Genomic DNA, 23140 nt, shown 5'->3' on the forward strand with positions numbered 1-23140 from the left:
ATGCAAGCACGGCTGACCGATGGGTCCCGGCTGTCAGTGACTCAAATCTAGAAAGATAGTTCATTTATTTCTAGATTTACATGCAACTTTGGAAAATCATAAGTGGAGTTTTAGAGGTCCAATTTTGGTGAACCAAATTTTGTGGTGTTCCTCATGAAGTGTAGTATTTAGGAAAAATATAAAATGAACACTTGTAGTAAAGTTTCTGGGAGAATTAAATTGTAACTTAAAATGTGTTTTTAAATGAATGCAAATTTGTTTAACTCATATCTAGAGTTCCTGTGATCTAAAAATTATGAAATTTGTATGGTGACCTCTTCTTGATGAGTAGAAGCTCTGGTAAAAATTTGAGATTCAGTGCACGAATAGTTTTTGAGTTACGAATTTCCCTTTTATAATTAGGTGATCCTTGTGTGAATTGTATTAATTAATCTATGAATCCAATGCTCATAAAATTTATTGGAGGTTGCCCTGGTACCTTAAGGATGCTAAGAAAAATATTTCTTCTGTTGTTTGACACTTTTCAATAGGGTTTCTAATTTAGGCCAAAATCAGCCTTGCTGCCTTGTTGTTTTTGTGTAGGATGTTTTTATTGGTAACTTTGGGCGAAATTTTTACAGTAGCCTATTTGGAGCATGTGGTATGAACTATAATTTTTATAGATTAAACTGTGTAGTTTTCATATATGATCCTTATTCCACTTTAATAACTAAATAAATTAAGAAATGCATTAAAAGAAATGAATTGGTGGTGAACACCTTACTTTATGGTAATCGTATATCTTGTGTGAACTTATGATACACTTGGTTTGGTCAGAAATCATGTTTGACACATAAGTAAATATTTAATGTTAGCATTTTTATAATTCTGGACAGTTTCTACCACTTGGTGAATTAAGCTTTGATAATGGTATTTTCTGGGAATCATGTGAATACCAAAGTTGTAGTTAACGTACTAAACTAGCTCATGTTAAAATTTGGTGGCATTGGGCTAAGTAGTTTAGGAGATGTGGCTGTTCTTAGTTTGAGTCCAGTTTTGGCTGCTCTCAGTCTTGTGAAGACAGATTTATGTTGTTAAATGATTTCGGCCTGGTAAAATTTGGAATCATGCCTTGAGGTCTGAAAATGAATTTTAGGCAATTTCATAAGCTTTCCAAATTGTCTTGCTGCATGTCATTTGGATTTGTAAATCTCCAGTTATGGTCAGTTTATTGTGCTGCTGTATAGTCTCAGTTTTGCTAAAATATTAATGCTTTGTAGCATTGTTCTTGTTGATTGTTTAGATGCTAGGCTAACTTGAGAAAATGCTTAGGTGCAGGTGCTAGGTCCTTAACTGAATATGAACAATTGTATATTAGGTTGTCTAAACTTGGTAAGTAAAGTGATTTGAATAGAGCTTCAGTTGGAATATGTGTACTGCAATAAGCATGTGCATTCCCCGAGCCTCCTTAACTTCGTTCATGTGCATCCATGATATTTATCTTGCGCATACATGCAATAGGTATGCCGGAGGGAGTGATGCTTCTGGCATTCGAGGGAGCAAGTCAGGAGGAGGAGCCCAAGGTTTAGGCAACCGATAAAGCAGCCGCCGAGGAGGAGTTGCCCGAGTGCCCTGATCACCGCCCATCCTCTTTCTTGAAAGGCAAGCCCCGGAGCATTCTAAGTCTCCCATGTTTTTACAAATATCTTGAGTATCTTTTATTGTTGATGATGCATTAAGTATAGCAATTGGTTGGAACCAATTGTTGCATGATATATCTATCCTTGTCTAGATATCGCACTTGAATCCTATTAAGTTCAGGAACGGGTTAAATGCTTAGCCATGCTTAGTGCGGTAGAAGTCGGGTGATTTCCTGTCACCTGCGAGCTTTAGGATGAGGTGGGTCACGGTTGGCTATATTTGCTATCGTGGAAAAGAACAATGTTAATAATGAATTAAGACCGGGTGGAGTCTTGTATAGGGTTGGACATAGTGACTCCGTCTATGTCGTTTAAGGACCGATACGCTGTACGTCCTCATGTCATGTTGAACGCAGCCTAACACTTAGCTGGCCGGATAAGTCGTTCTGACCGTGAAGCCTAGTAGTTCGACTCAAGCCGGGAACCAGAGGGTCATGCACATTCTGGAGGCAGTAAGGATGTGCTTGGGGACATTGGCATGAGTCCAAGGGGTCAGGTGCTTAAAATTCCTACACTTCCTGGCAGAGTGTCACCCTTGATGATGTGGCGCTGTCTGGACCCGTGACTCCAGAGTTGTACCAAAGGTGACTTGATTGTGACCCCAATGGGGGAAGCAGGGTTTGTGTGAGGAATACCCCTCTGGCTGGATAGGAATCGATTCGAGTCGCCGTCTCTCCCAGATAGTGAGAACTTGACTGAGCAACGGCAACGTAGATTCGCTTAATTTAACGATATGGTTAAATGGATGGTGATGATAATGTTGCCACAACTTATACCTGTTATGGTTAATAATGTTTGCATCTTAATCAAGTGATTGCTTAGTACAGGTGCTAATATAGATGACAGGTTAATGGCTTAAAGTCATTGCTAGCTCAGGTTAAAAGGTGATCATTATTATTTATGCTTTTCTGCAAAAAGAAAGTGTCAGCTAGATCCACTAAATTAAGCTATGCATGATCCTTGGTGTCTTTTATTTTTAGTTTCCGATGGGTAAGTCTAGTTGAGTACATTCTCATACTCAGGGTTTTTCCCTCTTGTTGCAGATGACCTTCTTTATCAGGGCTTCTGTAGGTATTGTCTCCACTCAGCGGCTAACGAAGACTATATCACAGACATGATCTCTTTTTATCTTATCCAAATGCTTTTGTGGGATGTGATCAGAGAGCTGGTACTTGTATTTGAACTCGTGTGTGTGAGTTAAACTATTTGCTTCCGCTACGTTGCAAGACTTGGTTTGTAATAACTATGACTCTGATGTGTTGTAATCTATCTGCGAACTGTTTGTGAAATGTTGTATCATGTGATGTGTTATGTTGAATTGTACGATCTTGGTTGTATGCAAGTTGGTTTGTAATCCTTTGCAATTTCGATGGACTACTGGAATTATATGGGCTCAAGTGCGAGAATTTGATCGTTTCGATGATCATTTCTGTACTTGTGCTCTTATAATTTGGACGGTTCTGTTACAAAAGGGATGTCCCAAATTCTCGGCACATCGATCTTCTTAGGCGTTTCTACCCTTGAAGGGTCTCCTTTTAAAAATTTGTACCATTCATATTTGAGTATTCAATAAAGTTTTTGTTATAATGTTTCTCCATATTGTTATCTTCGTGCTATTTTCTAAGTGATTCTGTTTCTGCATACAACATCTTAAAGATGACAAGCCAACTATGCTTAAGGCAAATGTCCAAATAGACACATTGATGCTCGGATGCCTCCAAAGACAACCCTATCTCTGACTTCTCCCTATATGTGCATGAGCGTCCGCCCTCTGCGTCATGGGTGGTCGACAGCGGTTCCTTAGCAACTCCCTGTTCTTCCCACACACACACGGCCCCTGTGCCCCACGTTACGATTAACAGGCTAGCTAGGGCTAGGGACTCAGCTATACACAACTGATCGAATGGTTTATATCAAATATAAACATAAACATACCATAACAACAAGTGTTCAACAAAAGTTGCTAAGCACTTTTACACAATGATTTAACATGAGTTTTTTCTACTCTACAGAGCACTGCTCCCCTTTACCGAACAGCTCAACATCTTCGTCCAACCTCTTTGCTGGCTCTTTCACATCGTCTTCTAGCCTGGCGATCTTCTTTGCGTCCATGCCTTGCATGTACCCCATTGCCATCCATCAGAGATCCACTGAAGGGTAGTCTGACCATAGCTGCATGAGTGCATGGATGATGGCTCCATGGGTGGTGCTACCTACAAACTCCTTGAAGTCCGCCCATGTCGTCTAGAAACAATCCCTGACCGATTGGTATGGCCTGTCACCGGGCAGCCTTGCCCTCTCGGGTTGCTCAAGACCGACGCAGTCTAGCACGGGCTGAATTCTCGCGATGATCATCTCTAGCTTGTCATCATGGGTTTCACTTATTCCACAAGCACCTAGAACTATGCCTACGCTAGGTGTTGATACTCTACAAATAAGATAGTTGTATGCTAAGCATGCGCTTAATGCCGCACAAGTTGAAATAGTGTGAAAAACACTCACGTCGAAGATCTTCAGTGATTTTCTCGACCTTCCCCTTCACTTTTTCCTTTGCCTCCTGAAGATGGCCAAAGGCCTCATGGGAAAGGCCGAGCTCCATCTCTAGTGCTGTGTATAATAGTTAGACATCTCACAATGCTGAATATCAGCAAAGCAAAATTCTGAGACCTACCTTTTGGCCGATTAGTGCTCGACTGGCCCTCCACCTCCATTTGCTGGCGCTCCTTCTTCAACGCTAGAACCTTCACCTCTAGGTCTTCCCTGTGGTGGCGCTCTTGGAGTAGGCATGCCTGGAGGTCTTTCACCAAAGCTTGTAGGCTCTTGTTCTCCTCTAGTACCGATGTCATCTCCTCTAGCTGCTGTCAGCGCTGCTCAGACACCTTCATCACAATCTATAGCATGCAAATGGATTAATAGACTGTGCTCTTTATAGTACAAAGAAGATCTCTTTAGGCTTACCTCAATATGGCCCATCATCGATGTCAGATCAGCCCTTAGCTTCTTTGTCTCCGCACTTGCCTCCACCTCCTCCAGCATCTCAAACTCTTTGCCATGCTGAATGACCATGTCGAGGAGTTGGGGAGGCAGGGTGGGCTCCCACACTATCTCTTTGATCTCCACGGCAGCCACCGACAAAGGTGCCCTCCTTGGCTGCTGTCGTGCTCAGACAGAGCGTTTGAGTGCCACTCCGACCATTGACGCCACTACAGATGATGCTTGTCCAGCAACCATGAGTGGACCTTACGCCGCACTGCTCGGCGCATCCCCTACAAGCTCTGTACCTGCTCTGGCAAGGCCACTCGATGTCGCCATAGCATCCCATGCCTCCTCAACACTAGGATCACCCTCATCATGCAATCTGCTGCCAAGTGAGGTCAGTCTAGTTGTTGACGGCTCCTCCATAGTAGGGGTGGTCGGTTCCGCAACCGTCGGTTGCTCCACGGTGGGGGCAACCGAATCCACCCTTGTTAGTGCTTGCTTAGCATGGGGAGTTGCTAGCTCCTCCATGTGCCTTATGTCATTAGCAGTCAATGGTTGTAGGATCTCCGTCAACTCCACACTACAACAAGCAAAAAAAAGTCATGAAGCAAACCACCATGTCGAAGAAATACGATAAATAAATAAGGCACTTACAACTGGGACTCCTGCTGCATAGCTCAGAACCTATGTCCCCACCTAGAACCAGTCTATCCAGTAGCTGAACCACTCGGTGTCTCCACTGCCGCAACCGGAGTTGCTCGTGTGGTCTCAGAGATTGCGGTGGTCGCCTGTGCTACCGCCACTAGAGTCGTCCATGTGTTCTTGGAGATCACGGTAGTCATTTGGACTATCATTGATGGTGCCACCCGAGCTATCACTACTGGTGCTTCCCATGTGCTATCAGGCATTATGGCTATAGCCTCCTGTGTTTATCAGCTCTCGCGCGTCTCCACCCTAGCCGGTGCAGATGGCGGGGGCATCACAGCCCTCAGTGAAGGAGGCACTGCTTGTCCATCGTTGTTCGATGAGCTCGATAGCACCACCTACCATTTTTTAGGCTAGGTAGATGCTCTAATGGTTACTAGCCTCTCCTCATGACGAGATGATCTAGCTATTTTTCTTCTTTTCGAGGATGGCTCCTCGCCAGCTGGCCGCTTCCCCTAGATCTTCTTGCGGATATACGATGTTCGCTCGTCTTCATCTCCATCATCAAGGTTAGCCAAGCTATCCCTACTAGCTTTTGGGCTAGATTGATGCTGAGGATGGCTTGGCCAGGCATCAAAACCCTTTACTAGTCAGCTGATGGCACCACCGAGTAGTATACCGACTGATCCTGCCCATGAATCTTTAGGAAAATGAATGAGTATATTGCAATTGCAATAGATAAGGATCAAGCAAAACTAAAAAGAAGACTCTTACCTATGGTGGGAGGGTCCCTACACTGAAGGCTGTCTGCTGATCATCGATCCTATGATGCCCCATGAGGTTAAACAACACTCCAATTCACCGCATGACTTCATCCCGATTAATCGGCTCGGGCACCTCATGGGTCCCATCAGTATCTCCCTAGAATTCATATATGGGATGTGTTCTATCCTTGCTAGGTTGGCATGGCCGAAAAGTGAAGTTTGTCACCACTATGACCCCATCCACCCTTCTCCGAATGATCAGTGCCAACAACTTCATCACTTGCTCCATCCCATTGGCACCAAGTCTCTTCGACCACTTGGCATTGCTCACGGGAATTTGATCAATGTCACGTGCCACATAGTGTTCCCCTGTGGCATCTAGAACCATTGCTGCACCCAATACTCTACATTTGTGTTCAATGGGGTGGCAATGTATTGGCCAACTATCCTATCCCAAAGCTACAAGTACGCACTGTCTACGATCCTCGATCTAGATCCTCCTGAGCTTTCAAACAGAAGAAGTGGTAGAAGAGATCAAAATGTGGAAGAATGCCAAGATAAGCCTCATAGAAATGGATGAAGACAGAGACATAAAGGATGGAATTTGGGCCTAGATTGCAAAGACTACTCTCATAATAGTCAATCAATCCACAGAGAAACGGATGGATTGGAACACCAAATCCGCAATAGAAATAATCTTCAAAAACTACTAATTCATCACCGCGAGGAGTCGAAAAGCTCTCACCACGAGCCGAACACCATCCCGCTATCACCCTATTATGCAACACACCGTCCTCCACCAATCGATTGAGCGCGCGCCTCATTACTGATAGACCCCACCCTTTCCTCAGTGCGATTGAGCTCGCGTGATGCTCTACTCGAACCGCAATGGTTTCTTTTGGGCGCCATCTAACAAATCCATCGCCTAGAGGAGGCTGCATGCTTGTGGTCGCTCTAGTGGCGTAGCAGTTGCTAGGCGAAGCAGTGTGGGCGTGAGGAAGAAGATGAAGTGGCAGAGAGAAAGTGGAGAATGTGCGTCGGGGTCGCAGCGCTCTTATAATGGTTCAACCCCTGACCCTTCGCCTTCTAGGGTTTTTGGGAAACCACACCCGTCGCGCCACATTCTCTCCTGATGTCTCCACACGCTGTTGGCCCGCTGAATGGGCCTGATGGGCCACTGCGTCAAACTGTGTCAAACATGGGTTGATATTCAGCGCTAAGCGTTGCTACGACATGATATTTTCTTTCTCTGGCCCTACTATATGATTTCTTCATAATCTTCCAGCGAGCTTGGGGACTACGTGTGTACACCTCATCTAGCGAAGATTGTACTATTTTTTCAGCTAAGCTGGGAACTGGTTCAGCCCCTGAAGACTACTACTTTGGACTCTGGCACCATGAGACTACTTCACCTAGTGCTAGGCTCGGGGACTAAGTGGGCATACTTCACCTTGCAGTGAATATGCTTATTTCTTTGATTTAGATCTCTTCAAAGCGGCTAAGTTCTTCCGCGCTATGTCAAGGAAGCCATGCGACCAAATTCGATGCCTGGAACCTAAGTGGGCACACTTAACCTAAGATGGACACTTTAAAAAATTTTAAGCTCCTTACATCCTTCTAACAAACCTTGGCATCGAGTGTCCTCGGCTCCAGCATCCAGACGAACAGCTCAGACACATGCTTAGATAGCTCGAACGCATGCCCAAACAACTCAAGCGCGTGTTCAAATAGCTCAGACAGCATGTTCAGCAGCTCGGTTGCATGCTCAACAGCTCGGACAAGCTCAAGACGGTGTTGCTCAATGAATCAAGGCGCTCGAGGACTAGCTGTGGGGGTATAACCCATGATACCAGTAGGGTTGTACATGGGTCAAGCCACTAGGGGTGGTCCAGCCCACAAGACGACGCATGGGCCACGCCACTAGTGGAGGCCCAGCCTACAAGACAACGCTGTGCGAAGCATGACACAGGTCGGTGTGCCTTGCAAGACTACGTGAAGATTATCGGTGATCTAGAAAACCTGCTTGGATATGCTAGATCCCGTAATATCTGTAACTTCCTATCTTGTAAAACTGACTAGGATAGAAACAACCGATCTGTAACCCTACCCCCAGGCTATATAAGGCGGGTGGGGACCCCCTCGTTTTCATCTCATCTCTCATAATACAATCCACAAAGACATATGACATAGGGTATTACGTCAAGCTGACGGCCTGAACCTGTCTAATCGCTGTCTCTTGCGTTCTGTGTCACCATCCGGTTCTCTCATGCGCACCTATACCGATTCATCTACTACCGTGGGCATACCTCTCGGTAGACTGCTGGACGTATTTCGTCGACAGTCTCCAACAGTTTTTATATATCTTGTGCGCACTTTGTAGAGTACGTCATCCCCGTTCTCCTTCTTTTGGTTTAGCGAGGAGCCAGGAATAGATGATAGAAATACTAATTTAGAGATCTACCATCCTAAAATAAGTGATGGTTTAGTTTTGCCCTAACTCAAAGTATTTCCAATTTGACCAAATTTATAAAAAAAGTCCTAATATTTATGATACCAAATAAGTATTATTCGATTTATCATGAAATATATTTTCATATTCTACCTATTCGGTGTCATTAATATTGATGGGTTTTCCCATAAATTTGGACAAGCTTGAAATTGGTTGACTTAGGACAAATCTAAAACATCACTTCTTTTCGGACTAGAGGGATCAGAGTAATTAAGAAGCTATTCTAGGATCTTTTTTCATCAAAATCTCTATTCCTATTAATCAAAAGGATATAAAAAGTCTCTTGGAGTTACTATTAATTTGTTGCTTAGTCAAGTACTGACATCCAAATTTACTAGATATCGGATCTTCCGGGCTTAAAGCCGAAATATCTCGATGGACAGTTAAGGTCCGGCTTAAGACTAAGCATTGCAAATGGGTCATCTAAACTTTTAGGTTTGAGGACCTAACCCTCTAGTTTACTCTGGATTAGATCTATATATACTACCTTATCAACCCCGGCACAGAGGCATAGCTGCCACTTAATCATCCATATAAATCAACAGTTGACTTGATCTTTCATGAATGATATGATCTACTTCATACCTTTGCATGGTCTTATTGGTCTATCGATCATAGTCTTGCTTCTTCTTCATTGTTGGCTTGGTTCAACGGCACCAAGCCCTCTACTCGCGCTTCACCACCTCGATCGTCCATTGCACCTGAGCCTACAGCTTGCCCATCACTCTTGCAACTGGTCCTTCGTAGCCAAGCCTCGCCTTGACCTTATCCTCCTAGCCATATGAGACTATGTCATATCTCATATATATATATATATATATATATATATATATATATATATATATATATATATATATATATATATATATATATATATTCAATAAGCTCCTTTATCTCACTAGTTGACAACTAGCATCACATGCATGATATGCATGCATGCAGTGTGTGCGAGTCCAGCTTTGTTGTAAATATCATATTTTAACATTGGATAACCGTCTTGTAACTCGGAGTAACATACAGATAGATATGCGCATCCTGGCAATGGTTTCAGGGTAAAAGGAAGTTGAAACAAGCTTTGTTGGTGGCTCTCTAGCTACGTGTTGTCTGCGGTCTGCAAGCTAAGACTAACTACTAAACGTGAATTGTCCTATGGGTGATAAATTTTCCTGTGCATTTTTTCAATACACACATGGAAATTAGTCATTAATATACCGGTTTCAAAAATCCCAAAGAAAAATACAAAAACTCATAGGAAATTCACTTATTTTTTGCACACACAGCTGCTATTCACATTTCCTAGTAGTGGAACATGCACCTTGGTCATCATAGAGTATGTCCAAGAGCCTTTCTTAAACTAACTCTTTAAACCCTTATTTGAAAATAAAAATCGATCTCTATAACTTTTCACTATCCAACAGTTTTTATATATCTTGTGCACACTTTGAAGAGTCATCCCCGTTCTCCTTCTTTGTTAGCGAGAACCAGAAATAGATGGTGGCAATAGTTCTAATTTAGAGATCTACTACCTTTCGTCCTAAAATAAGTGAGGTTTTAGGTTTTTCCTAAGTCGAACTATTTCAAAATTGACCACATTTATACAAAAAGTCCTAATATTTATGATACCAAATAAGTATTATTATTCTATTTATCATGAAATATATTTTCATATTCTCCCTATTTGGTGTCATAAAAATTGATGGTTTTTCCTATAAATTTGGTCAAACTTGCAATTGTTTGACTTAGAACAAACCTAAAATATCACTTATTTTGGAACAGAGGGAGTAATTAAAGAAGCTTTTGGAGGTTTTTTTTCATCAAAATCCCTATTCCTATTAATACTAAAGGATATAAAAAAGTCTCTCGGAGTTACTATTAATTGTTGCTTAGTCGAAGTACCGACATCCAAATTTACTAGATATCAGATCTTCCGGGCTTAAAGCCGATAACATTCCAACAGACAATTAAGCTCCGCCTTAAGACCATGCATTACAGATAGGTCATCTAAACATTTCAGGTTTGCGAACCAAACCCTCCAAGGTTACTCTGGATTAGAACTATATATACTACCTTATCAACCCCAACATAGAGGCATAGCTGCTACTTAATCATCAACATAAATCAGCACTTGACTTATCTTTCATGAATGATATGATCTACCTTCATAGCTTTGCATGGTCTTATTGGTCTATCGATCATAGTCTTGCTTCCTCTTCATTGTTGCCTCACTACTAGAAATATCCACTTCTATGACGAAAAATTTAATGACGAATACTGAAACTGTCATAGAAGATTGCTTTTTATGACGAATATTTCCTGTTTCATCTCTTGATTCAGTGGTGATGATCCTCCGAACCTTGCCCTATCTATGATGAAATCAGGCATCGTCACAAAAAATGTCATAGAAGAGCACTAGGGTTTCGTCACAGATCACTCGTGTGACTCATCTATGACGATCTCCTTTAATACTTTGACAAACATGGCTTGTTATTGAACTAATTACACATCTGTGATGAACAATATTAGATCTGTAATGAACAACACTTCATCATAGATCTCCACATGGTACTTTCTTCATCCGATGTGTACTTGTGAGATCTGCAGTTATTCATCCGTGATGCTTGCAATTCATAATAAAAGTCTTCGCTCAATCCTTTCTCCATGCGACGTGTCCCTATGGGACCCTTCTCCATCTGATGTGTACATGTGGGACCTGCAGTTACTCATCCGTGATGTTTGGAATTCATCATAAAAGTCTTCGCTTGGTACTTTCTCCGTTCGACGTGTACCTATAGGACCCTTTAGCATCCAACCTATGGGACCCGACGGCTTACATGTCACGTGTACCTGTGGGACCGTTCTCCATCTCCATCTGACATGTGGGACCCGACAACTTGCGTGTCATGTGTACCTATGGGACCCGATGGCTCACGTGTCACGTGTACCTGTGAGACCTTTCTCCATCTCCATCCGCTCTGTGGGACCCGACAGCTTGGGTGTCACTGGTACCTTTTGTGCCACCGGGGTCTAATAAATTCAAAAAAAAACTCAATGTCTAGGGGTCGAACCCGGGACCCAGAGGAAGGAATGCACTGTCTTTACCATTGTGTTAGATGCCGGTTGTATTGACATGTCTTTGGAGTCATTATAGTATTATATTCTCTATGTGGATGCCCTATAGGTTGACTATTGGATATTTCCCCTTCAAGTGGAAACAAATCTATGCCTGTTAGACTAGCGGTGGAAGCAGCGGAGGATCCTCGGTGTGCTGTGGTGGCTGTAACATCCTTTTGGAGGCTAGGCGATGGGGCTTGCCAGTGCAGCGTGGCGGCATTGGTGTCCATGTCCATTATGTGCTGCGATAGGTCTTCTTTCTCGTCTTTTCCTATTTGCTTCACTATTTTGGTCCTTGCTTGAACATGAGGTATATAAGAAATATTCTAGCATTGGAAATCTGGTTAGGCCAATGATATATTGATGAAAAGAACTAGGAGGTGGCACTGGTTGGTTTTCTGCTGATGTCTTGGTTTTCTGCATATGTTTAGTTTTGTTACTGTAAATGCCTATGTGCAACTAGGCCTGTTAATTGTGAAGTGCTTGCTTGATTATACCTACCTGTCTAGGCAAACAAACAGGCACATTGCTTCTACCTTCAAAACTGTTGTAATTGTCGTCCTCTTAATCTTTGTCTATCTCCTATAGAAGAAGCTCTGAGCTCATGTATTGATTGTAAGTGTGATGGATAGACATGATTTAGCTAGAATTATAATGGTTATAGCTCCATTAACTGCTACTCTAGTTTGAGTTATATATATCTATGTGGTGCTACTCTAAATTTGTTTGAGGTCATACCATGAAAATTGTTAATGGTTGTTAAAGTTGCACTTTGATATCAGTTGTGGACTTCACTGTTGGATCTTTATTGGATGATTTTCTGCTTAAGTGATCTCATTACTATGCAAGCTCTCTTCCTACTACACACAGATGAAATGGAGGAGGCCCTCAACAAGAGGAATGCACTGGCTAGCCTCAAGGATGATGCCACTATTGAGATCCTCCGCCGCCTCTCCACCCACTCCTTGTTCTACTACAAATGTGTCTATCGCTCCTAGAATGGCCTCATCTCGGACAACTATAAGTTGATGCCCCATACTATGGTCGGCTTCTTCTATGATGGATTCTATGACCAATGAAACTTCATTAGCCTCTCTGGTGTTTACCCTCCTTGCCCTTCTTGCCTGTCACCATGAACAATGTAGTTGTCTCAAATTGCTGTAATGGCCTCATCCTTTGCTGGTGCCTTAGGGCTGATGGATACCGCTATGTCATCTGTAATCCAGCAACCTAGAAGTTCAAGGAACTACTGCCTAGAATCCAATCTGTTGATGAGGCTCGATTGGGGTTTGATCCAATAGCCTCCTTGCACTTCCATGTGTTTGAATATATGGTGGAGAATGGTCAATGCATAGGTGTGGATATCTACTCATCTAAAAAACATCATGGATCTTTAAAGAATCTAAATGGGGCGAGAAGGCTCAGTTGACATTTTCAAAAATAGGAACTATGTTTCTTAATGGTTGTCTGCACTATATTGGGTTCCGCGATGGTTACCATTGTATACTTGTTGTGGATATGGAGGGAAAGGCATGGAGGAAAATTCCTAACTGGATGCGTGGTTTTTCACTCGCCTTCCTTCAAAATCAGGGTCACTTGTGCCAATGTACTGTTGATCATTGCAATATGTCCAAGCTTTCAATTTGGATCCTTGAAGACTGGTACTAATAATAAATGGACATTGAAACATATTATGAGCCTATTTAAGTTGGGTTACTTTGATATTTAGTCATGCTACAGAGCGGTTATAGTTCACCCAGAATGGTATTTGATTTTCTTTGTTGGGGTTGGGGTGGAAAGCGCTGTCATCGCATATAACATGGACAACCAAAAAGTTTTTGTCATCCCTACACATTACGTTCGGTATGGTAGATGTGACATCCTACCAAAAATGAATGACAAACCTACCAATCTTCATTGTGTTCACTTATTCTCGGAGTTGGAGTCATTAGCAAAGTAGTAAATAAAGCTGCATTTGATGTATCTCTCTGTCTTAACATGTTTAAATGAATCAATGTTGTTTGATTGTCTATGCATATGTTAAGTGTTGTTACTATAAATGTCTGTGTGCAACTAGGCCTATTAATTGTGAAGTGCTTACTTGATTATATCTACCTGTCTAGGCAAACAAACAGGCCCATTGCTTCTGCCTTCAAAACTGTTGTAATTGTTGTCCATTTAATCTTTGTTTGTCTCCTATGGAAGAAGCTCTGAGCTCGTGTACTGATTGTAAGTGTGATGGATAGACTTGATTTAGCTAGAATTGTAATGGTTACAACTCCATTAACTGCTACTCTAGTTTGAGTTATATATATCTATGTGGTGCTACTCTAAATTTGTTTGAGGTCGTACCATGAAAATTGTTAATGGTTGTTAAAGTTGCACTTTGGTATGAGTTGTGGACTTCATTGATGGATCTTTGTTGGATTATTTTCCTCTTCAGTGATCTCATTACTGAGCAAGCTCTCATCCTACTACACATAGACAAAATGAAGGAGGCCCCCAACAAGAGTAACACATTGGCCAGCCTCACGGACGATGCCATTGTCTAGATCCTCTATTGCCTCCCCGCTCGCTCCTTGTTCTGTTACAAATGTGTCTATCGCTCCTAGAACCGCCTCATCAAGGACTACAACAACCATAAGGTGCTGCCCTAGACTCTAGCCGGCTTCTTCTATGACTTTGACCAAGGCCATCGACGCTACACCAGCATCACCGGTGAAAACCCATCCTTGTCCTTGTTGCCCTTCACCTTGGATAATGTAGCTATCTCAAATATCTACAATGACCTCATCCTATGCTGGAGCCGAGGGGCTGATAGATTATACCACTATGTTGTCTGCAATCTGGCAACCAAGAAGTTCAAGGAACTACCACCTAGCATCCATTCTATTGGTGAGGCTTGATTGGGGTTCGATCCGACAGTCTCCTCGCACTTCCATGTGATTGAATATATAGGAGGATGAGGTTTATTAGTGCAAGGGTGTGGACATCTACTCATCTAAAACTGCAGCATGGATCTATAAGAAATCTAAATGGGGACCAAATACTTGTGTGGCAATTGTGAAATTAGAAGAAATGAGATCATTAGAAATTGTGTATCTTAACGGCTGTCTACATATTATTGGGTACTCGAGGGTTTACCCTCAGATACTTGCTATGGGTATGGAGTGAGAGACATGGAGGAAAATTTCTAGGCCACCTGGTTCTTCACCCTCCATCCATCAAGCTCAGGGTCACTTTGTGTGTATGTACTGTTTATGGTCGCAATATGTCCAAACTTTAAATCTAGATCCTTGAAGACTATGGTACTAATAAATGGATATTGAAGCATATTATCAGCATTTTGAAGGTGTTTGCAAAGACTAACATTGAATTTTGTTGTTACTACGATGTTAATGAGTACTACTCAATGGTTCACCCACAATGGAGTTTGCTTCTCTTTGTTAGGGTTGGGATAGAAAATGACATCATTGCATATAACATGGATAGCAGAAAAGTTCATGTCATCCCTACACATTACAGTCAGTTTTTCAAACATGTCATCCTGCAAGAAATCAATTGTAGACCTTACTATCTTCCCTATGTTCCCTTGTTGGAGTTGGAGTCATTAGCAGAGTAAATAAACTTCCATGATGTATCTCTCTGTCATGGCATGTTTAAATGGATCAGTGTTGTTTGATTATATTGTCTATGGACATGTTAATTTCCTCTTGGATGGATGTTGTCATTATTTTGCAGCAACTTTAACTTGTTTGTAATGTAAGCTAAGGTATGTGCAGTGTGTTAGACACATTCAAACCTACAGAGGTTGGACTTTCTTGCGTGTGCAGTAACATTTCAACACCAATGGCTCCTCTTTGTTCCAAAAAAACACCAATGGCGCCTCTATAGTAGTGATATATTAACCGTCGTGATCTCTTCCGCAACTCCACTTGTTTTCCATCCTTCCCTGAGCCCTCCCGTTCCCACTGCAGATCTAAAATAGCCAAGAACGTGCGGTTGCCTTCTCCAAACCGACTTTACTCTTAGCCACCGCCATGGTGAAGGGTGAGCCTTCTGCAAAGCACGTAGGGAGAGGGATGACGTGGTGCCCATGGTGAAGGAGGATGACACCGTGCCCATGGTGAATCAAGATGAAGCTCCATTGGATCCCTTTGGAGATAGAGACGATTGGGCCATTGGCATCATGAGTAAGACTTTCTTGAAGATCTGGCATGTGCTATAGAACACTGGTCTGGACACCCTCAACTTGCCTTGGGAGGAAAAGGTGAGTAGTTACGTCTTCATTTTTCACCAACTCACCGATGTCCTGGAAGAACTGGCAGCCTACCTGAACAAGAATCACACGGACAACGCGGAGTACATCCTCACCTGCTACCAGAGCTGGATAGATGGTTTCAACACTAGCGTCGCGACGCAGGGAATCAACACCGCCCACAACACCGAGAAGCACTGGCACAATCTGGTTCATGCCGATGCTGAGTAGGTGGCCAACCACATCACCACTGACGATGACGACGATGACGTTGATATCGACGAGGAGGATGAGGATGAGGATAGTGATACCGATGACAAGTAGAGGAGTAAATAAAGTTTCATTTGATGTAACTCATGTTGCATTTGATGTATCTTCCTTATGTTGGGAGTACAGAGGGAGTACATGTTGTTACACATTCCTTATGTTGTTACTCTTCCTTATGTATCTTCCCTTGCATTATATGTTGGACGCGTTCAAATGTATAGAGGTTTTGATTTGTGAAGTCTTATTTGCATGTCTATGTTTACTATAATGTTGAACTTTGTATTAATTAGGTGGGTTAAACTCTATTGAGCATGGTGCAGATCAGGCCATTTTGTTCATTTAGTAGCCGGTTTCTAGCCGTTGTTCATTGGTTTTGCCTGCAGGTTTCTTTCTGGTTCTCTTTCTAATCTGTAGTATGGTAAACATGCATAACGGAATTCATCCGATCAAGTCTCGCATCGATGTAATGCCAAACAGAGGAGCCACATAGCTATTCAGATTTTACAACACACGTGAGTAAGTCCGAGCATTGTAAATCTGACCAGGCCAGACACATCTCACGTTATACAAGAAAACATGTTTCATACGAATACATTCATTGGATTCCTAAAGAAACAAATAAAATTAAAACTAGTTACTTGTCTGGCCCGTTCAAATTTATGCTACTTAGACTATTAGGCGAGCATACGGTTTACAAGAAACAGGTAAATGCCATTTCATTGAATATACTAGAGGGACGTGGTCAGGGGAAAGTTGTGATCGTTTGTTGTAGAGTGTCTCTCTAAATATTTGGTCGAAATTCAGAATTTTTGAGGGAAGGGGGATGCTCCTCCAATATAGACCTTGCGTGGTTGGCGAGAGTGAAGTGAATGCGCAGGAAAGCTAGACACAAGAAGTGCATCTTAGAAGAAGAGCTTTTGACCAACATGACACGCTTGATACTTGAATTCCTGGTGCGGTTGTGGAGAGGACTCACAGTAGTCGAGGGGCAGTCAGGCAGTCAACTAGCTAGAGATGGCTATACAATGGGGGTGAGGGAAGGCTTTGTACACATAGGGACGCCAAGGCTAGAATAGGCTTTTGACATGACCGCACGATGTTCATCATTACTAGTATCCGAGTAGTGAATATTTTAGATGGTCAGACCTTCTATCATCCAATGAAGTATATAGTGCACTCCAATCCAAGCAAACGTAGGCTCGTAGCAGTCGAGGGGCAGCAGCTTGCTAGAGATGGCTACATGGTTTCATAGGTTCTGATTGACTGCACCTCCTAGGCTGTGGTTGATGCTGCCGCTTTAGGAATCCAACTACTAAGTAAAGATGTACTCCTACCTTACTAGTATTACTTCATGCATGAAGCCACAACCGGTGTAGCTGCTGTTTGTAGCATAGCTGATCAGGCAAGTTCTACTCACATGAAAAAATAACGTTTTTAATGTATGACGTGGGGCCAAAGTATTTTTGTTAGCTATGAACAAATGCACTCAATTTGCTATGACTTTCAAATGTACAGATGACACTATATACTATCCTACGAGATGAAATGTACAGCAGGCGGATTTTCTTACATGTACAGTAAAAAATGTGAACAGAAAGAAACATGTAGATCAGAAAGAGAATTAGAAAACTTTGCATTTCCTGGTAATCTGACCATCTCGTCCACCTGGTCACCTGCCCACCCAGTAATCTGAACCATGTCGCCGTTGTGAGTTCCCACGCCAGTTCATAGAGGGTATTTAAAACTCCTACTGTAACCCTCACTCAGCCGCCTCCCTGCCTCCTCCTCAATCAACGTAAGTCGATCATGCCACGCCGCCTGTCCAGGCCTCCATCTTGCCACCATCCACACACCGTAGCTCCATCCACGCACACACCATAGCTCCATCCATGCCACCACATGAGTCCTCAGTTGGCCTCCTTAAACTCCGCATCGCATGACGTCATCGATGTTGGCAATCATGGCGGTGATGAGGCACCTCATGTCGCTGTTGCTGGTGCTCCCTAATGAGCTGGCCAATGAGATTGCTGGCCACCTTGCTGCAACCTCAGAGCGGCCCATGGACGAGCTCCGCAGCCTATGAGCAACCTACTCATCCATGCGCCGTATCTACAGCAACCCCACCATCGGTCGGCATGTGGCACTACACCAGTGCGAACATGGGCTAGGGTGGGATGATCTCAGCAACTACTATGCCCTCATTGCTAGCCTAACCCAACTTGGCAACCTAGAGGCTTGCTTCCTCACCGGGATACCAAACGTATTTGTGGAAAACCACAGGCCATGGCCATGCCTCGACAATCTCGCTAGCACCACTAAAGGCAGGCACAATCTGGCGGCCTATCTGGTCACCATATTGCTCTATAGGCACATTGGCGATGCCCGCGATGACGACACTACGAGGCGGTACATGAGACGGGTTGAGGGTGAGGAAGAATCACAGGCAGTGGACCAACAAGTAGGTGGCTATGCAACAAGGGTTGTGTGTTGTGCCGTCGTGAGGCGGCCACCAAGGTGAATAGTGAAACGGGGTGGGACGAGTTGTCGCTATCGCCGCCAACATAGGTGCGCATCAATTTTCTATGCACAGGCGGCGCTTGCGACGATGGAGACGGATGGGAAGGAAGGGTTGTGTATTGCAGCGAGGACTGTAGGCTTTGCCATGAATTTGAGTTGTTCGCATGGGAACTTGGAATAAGAAACTAGTAATTCACTCTTTACATGCGAGAGTGAATTACTCCCTCCGCCCTAAAATATAGTGTATTCTGGCTTCAGTAGTACTTTTTAGCGAACGCACATTGTTTTCCTCTCACAACAAATCAGCATAAGCATCATCATAAGCCAAATTTCAGTGAAATGAACAGGGCCGACCCTATTCATTTCGCTAAAATTTGGCTTATACTGATGCTTATGCTGATTTGTTGTGAGAGGAAAACAATGTGCGTTCGCTGAAAAGTACCGTTGAAGTAGTTCAAGCTCCTCAAATATAGTGTATTCTGTAGCTTTTGATTTTCTGTTATTTTGTTTCAATTTTATTTGTTTCCTTTAGGGATTCAATGGAAGTACTCGTACGAAATAGGTTTTCCTATATAACATGAGATGTGTCCTGCCCGATCAGATTTATTTTTGTCGGACTTTCTTGCGTGTGCAGTAAAATTTGAATAGCTATGTGGCTCCTCCTTTAGGCATTAGATTGACACAAGACTTGATCAAATGAATTATGTTATGCATGTTTACCATACTACAGACAAATATTAGGAATTAGGAATCAATATATTGGCAGTTTTAACTATTTTTAGTGCTTTTCATGTATTTTGGAATGTGCTTTTGATGAGGGCGCATAGGTAATGGCTTTCTTTGAACAGTGAACACCATTGTGATGAAATGAACAAACTGATATAAACACTAAACAAACACTAAATGAACAAGCGCACTGCCAATTATAGATTGAGATACATCAGCATTATTGACATCTAGATACATACCACAATTAACTAAGTTCAAATCATCGTCTAACTCATCTTGTTGCCCTTCCGCTTCTGCACCATTTTTGCTTGTCCGGCTTGTGGCAAAATGAGGGGGGGCGGATTGCTTTGGTTGTTGATTTTGCATGTCCAAGATAAAAGAGCTGGCTAGACACCTAATACATGGTCTGGCCTCGTCTAATACAACATGGCTGGACTGTGCTTTGGTGGCATAAAAGATTAGGCACCTATTCCTAGGTCTTGGTTGGTTTTGCATAGCTAGGCATGGCTACATGCATAATAAGAGAAGAGCAATGCTACTAGAAAGATAACATAACATCAAACTATACTTCATATATATGGGGAGTACAACAATGATACGAGTTCAGACTACATAACCATGCCTTCATTGACCATAATAAAAGGAGAAGCGTGCCACACTACTCAAAGTCAAACAACTACTACATAAACATACTATTTTTAACTACAGATGAATAACTTGTCTTCGTAGTAGTAATGAGCACCAGGCAGCATACTCGTCCTAACTACAAATGTTTACATGACTTGACACTACTAATTAATTCAATGACCGATGCCATCCCACAGCTCTAAGCAACTCATGCAACAAGGGTACCAACAGGCATGATCAAAATCCAATGCCTGCAAGGTAAACCTGCATGGGTTGAAACCAGTAAACCTCTCCACCATGTCGAACTAAAGGATCACTTCACTTGTTCCCACCATGGGACGCCAAGAGCTAATCCGGCGATGGCAAGCTAGACCACAATGGGGCCACCTCTATAGAGCCCTTGGAAATGTCCTCGGCAGACAGTGAGCGGGATCGCAACATTGTAGGAGACCCTCTCCCGCCGGACACCAGGATTGGATCTAGCGACTACGAGCTCGACCATGATGGTGCCACTGATGATGATGAGGTGGACTGCACTGGGAGAGGCGGTGGCGAGCAAACCACCGGTGCCGGTGGCATCAACGTCGTCATTGTGGGCGACAGGTAGACCAATGCCAACCTAGGGGATGGCATGCGGGACCACGACGGTGCCTATGACGACTATGAGGTGGACCCCATCGGGAGTGGTGGTGGCGAGCGAACCACTAGTGCTAGTGGCATCAACGTTGTTGTCATGGGTGACTAGGCGACAAATGGCAGCCAAGGAGACGACGAGCGGGAGCATGATGGGTACTAGCTTTCAAGAAGGGTATGAACATGCATCGAAGCGGGGTGCGCCAGCGCATTGGAGGAAATGTGGACTGGAGCCTGACCATAGTTCCTCGAGGAGGACCTAGAGCGCTTCATGGGGATGGCCTTCATGGGAACTGATGGAGAGGAGGAGATGGGGACTTTTTGAGGCAGTGCGAGGCTAGGGCTTTTGCACAATGCAAGGGGGGAGTGAGGCCAGGCTTTGTTCACATAGGGACGCCAGGGCTAGAACAGGCTTTTGATGTGACCACATGATGTTCATCATTACTAGTACTATCCGGGTAGTGAATATTTTAGATGGTTGGATCTTCTGTCATCCGGTGAAGTATACAGTGTAGTCCATTCCAAGCAGTCGTTGGCTCACAGTAGCCGAGGGGTAGCAACTAGCTAGAGATAGCTACATGATTTCATAGGTTCTGATCATGTACACACCCTTGGCTGTGTTTGAAGCTGCTGCTTCAGGAATCCAATACCTTACTACTTCATGCATGTAGCCACAGACGGTGCAACTCCTGTATGTAGCATAGCCGATCAGGCAAAAGTTCTACTTATAGTTGAGTACAAGAGGTACATGTTTAGCCCATTCAAATTTACGCTGCTCAGACTATCTAGCGAGCATATGGTTTGCAAGAAATAGGTAAACATTATTTCGTCTAATATCATAGAGGGATGTGGTCGAGGGAAAAGTTGTGAGAGAGAAGTTTGGAAAAATGCAAAACAGGTGAGGGAAGGGGGGATGCTCCTTTCATATAGACCTTGCATGGCTAACAAGAGTGAAGCAAATGCGGCAAGAAAGCTGGACACAAGAAGTGAATCGAGAGAAAGAGCTTTTGACCACCATGACACGCTTGACACCTGAATGCCTGGTGTGGCTGTGATAGGTCTTTTCTATACTTATTTCACTCCAATCTAAGTAGTCACAGTAGTTAAGGTGCAGACTGATTTCTACTCCATGCGATACTTTATTCCGTCCTACAAGATCAAAACTCAGCGAGCGGACTTTCTTGCATTTGCAGTAAAAGTCAATAGCTATGGCTCCTCTGTTCTGCATTAGATCGAGGCAAGACTTGTTTAGATGAACTCCTTGCTCCATGGTTGTTTCAAGGTCAACAAATTTTATCAAAGATACAAGTTGGCCTCAACTGAGATCAAAGGCACTCATGAATGTTTAGCATATTATAGATCATATCAAAGACAACTAGAAACCAGCTACAAAATGACTAAAGGACATGAGCTACACCACGCTCAACAGAGTTTAACCCACCCAATACAAAGTTCAACAAAAGTTAACACCAACACGCAAATAAGAGTTCACATATTTGCAAGGGCGTCCCACATATCAAACCTATTCATGACTACTAATACTACTGATACGTCTAATAGATAGGGTCAAGGCTCCACATCCACCTTCGCAAAGATAGCATTGGTGGACGGCTCGAACTCTCGACCAGATCAGCGATGTCATCGTCCTTTGATCCTGGTGGAAAACCCTCCTCCACCACCCGGACGTTCACTGCATTGCCAATCGGAAGCTGGGCAGTAGCCAGTGCCATGGCAGCCCCCTGATGAACGGTCAGTCACCATGGCTCGAAGGTGGACCGGCAGAGCTTGGAGGTGCTGCTCTATGGTAATTGGATTGTCTGTTGTTTCCATGGGGAAGGCCATGCCACAGGCGGCTTACTCGCACAGCTGCAGGGTCTAAACTCAGGTCCTCAGTTCCACAAGAAGGTTCATCATGTTATGGGCCTGCTCCTTCACCATCACCCAGTCAACTCGCGCCTGGGAGGCCTCATTCTCGAAAACTTGAAGTCCGTCGCACGCAGCATCTAGCTCACCACGTAGCATCTTGGCGTTCATCCTGGACAATGAAAATAGTGCTTTGACCTTGCAGTAATCCTTCAATAATTGATGATAGTCTGCATTGTCTGAGTATTCCCACTCTTCTGATGATTTGCCCACTTTAGAACCAGAGGGTTGTTTAGGGACACATGGGCTCGGTGGCAGCGAGCAGCGATGGGATGACTCTCCAGCAACATCGGGGGAAGCCCCATGACCAAGGATAGCGCTGTCATGGAGAAAATGCTGCACAATGCAAGCCAAGGTCAAGCCCATATAGGATAAGAGGAGAGCGATCGGATTGAGAATGCAAATGACTTATACCGAACTGACCGGCGTAGCACGGAACAAAATCGCGGGTGGCTGCCCCCATCAGTGGATGCCTCATGGGAACACTTTTTGAGCGCAA

The 23140-nt window shown here is 43.5% G+C and overlaps 1 protein-coding gene across 1 annotated transcript; it reads right to left on the bottom strand.

Moving 5' to 3' along the window:
- Positions 1 to 3680: 3680 nt before the first annotated feature.
- Positions 3681 to 4745, bottom strand: LOC136470050 (peroxisomal and mitochondrial division factor 2-like). Its single transcript, XM_066468022.1, has 4 exons — positions 4638 to 4745; positions 4351 to 4537; positions 4182 to 4286; positions 3681 to 3793 (listed from the first exon to the last, which is right to left on the bottom strand). The coding sequence occupies exons 1-4, from the start codon at positions 4743 to 4745 to the stop codon at positions 3681 to 3683; spliced, it is 513 nt and encodes a 170-aa protein (XP_066324119.1).
- Positions 4746 to 23140: the final 18395 nt, after the last annotated feature.

Source organism: Miscanthus floridulus, chromosome 8, assembly GCF_019320115.1.
Source record: "Miscanthus floridulus cultivar M001 chromosome 8, ASM1932011v1, whole genome shotgun sequence".
NCBI lineage: Eukaryota > Viridiplantae > Streptophyta > Magnoliopsida > Poales > Poaceae > Miscanthus > Miscanthus floridulus.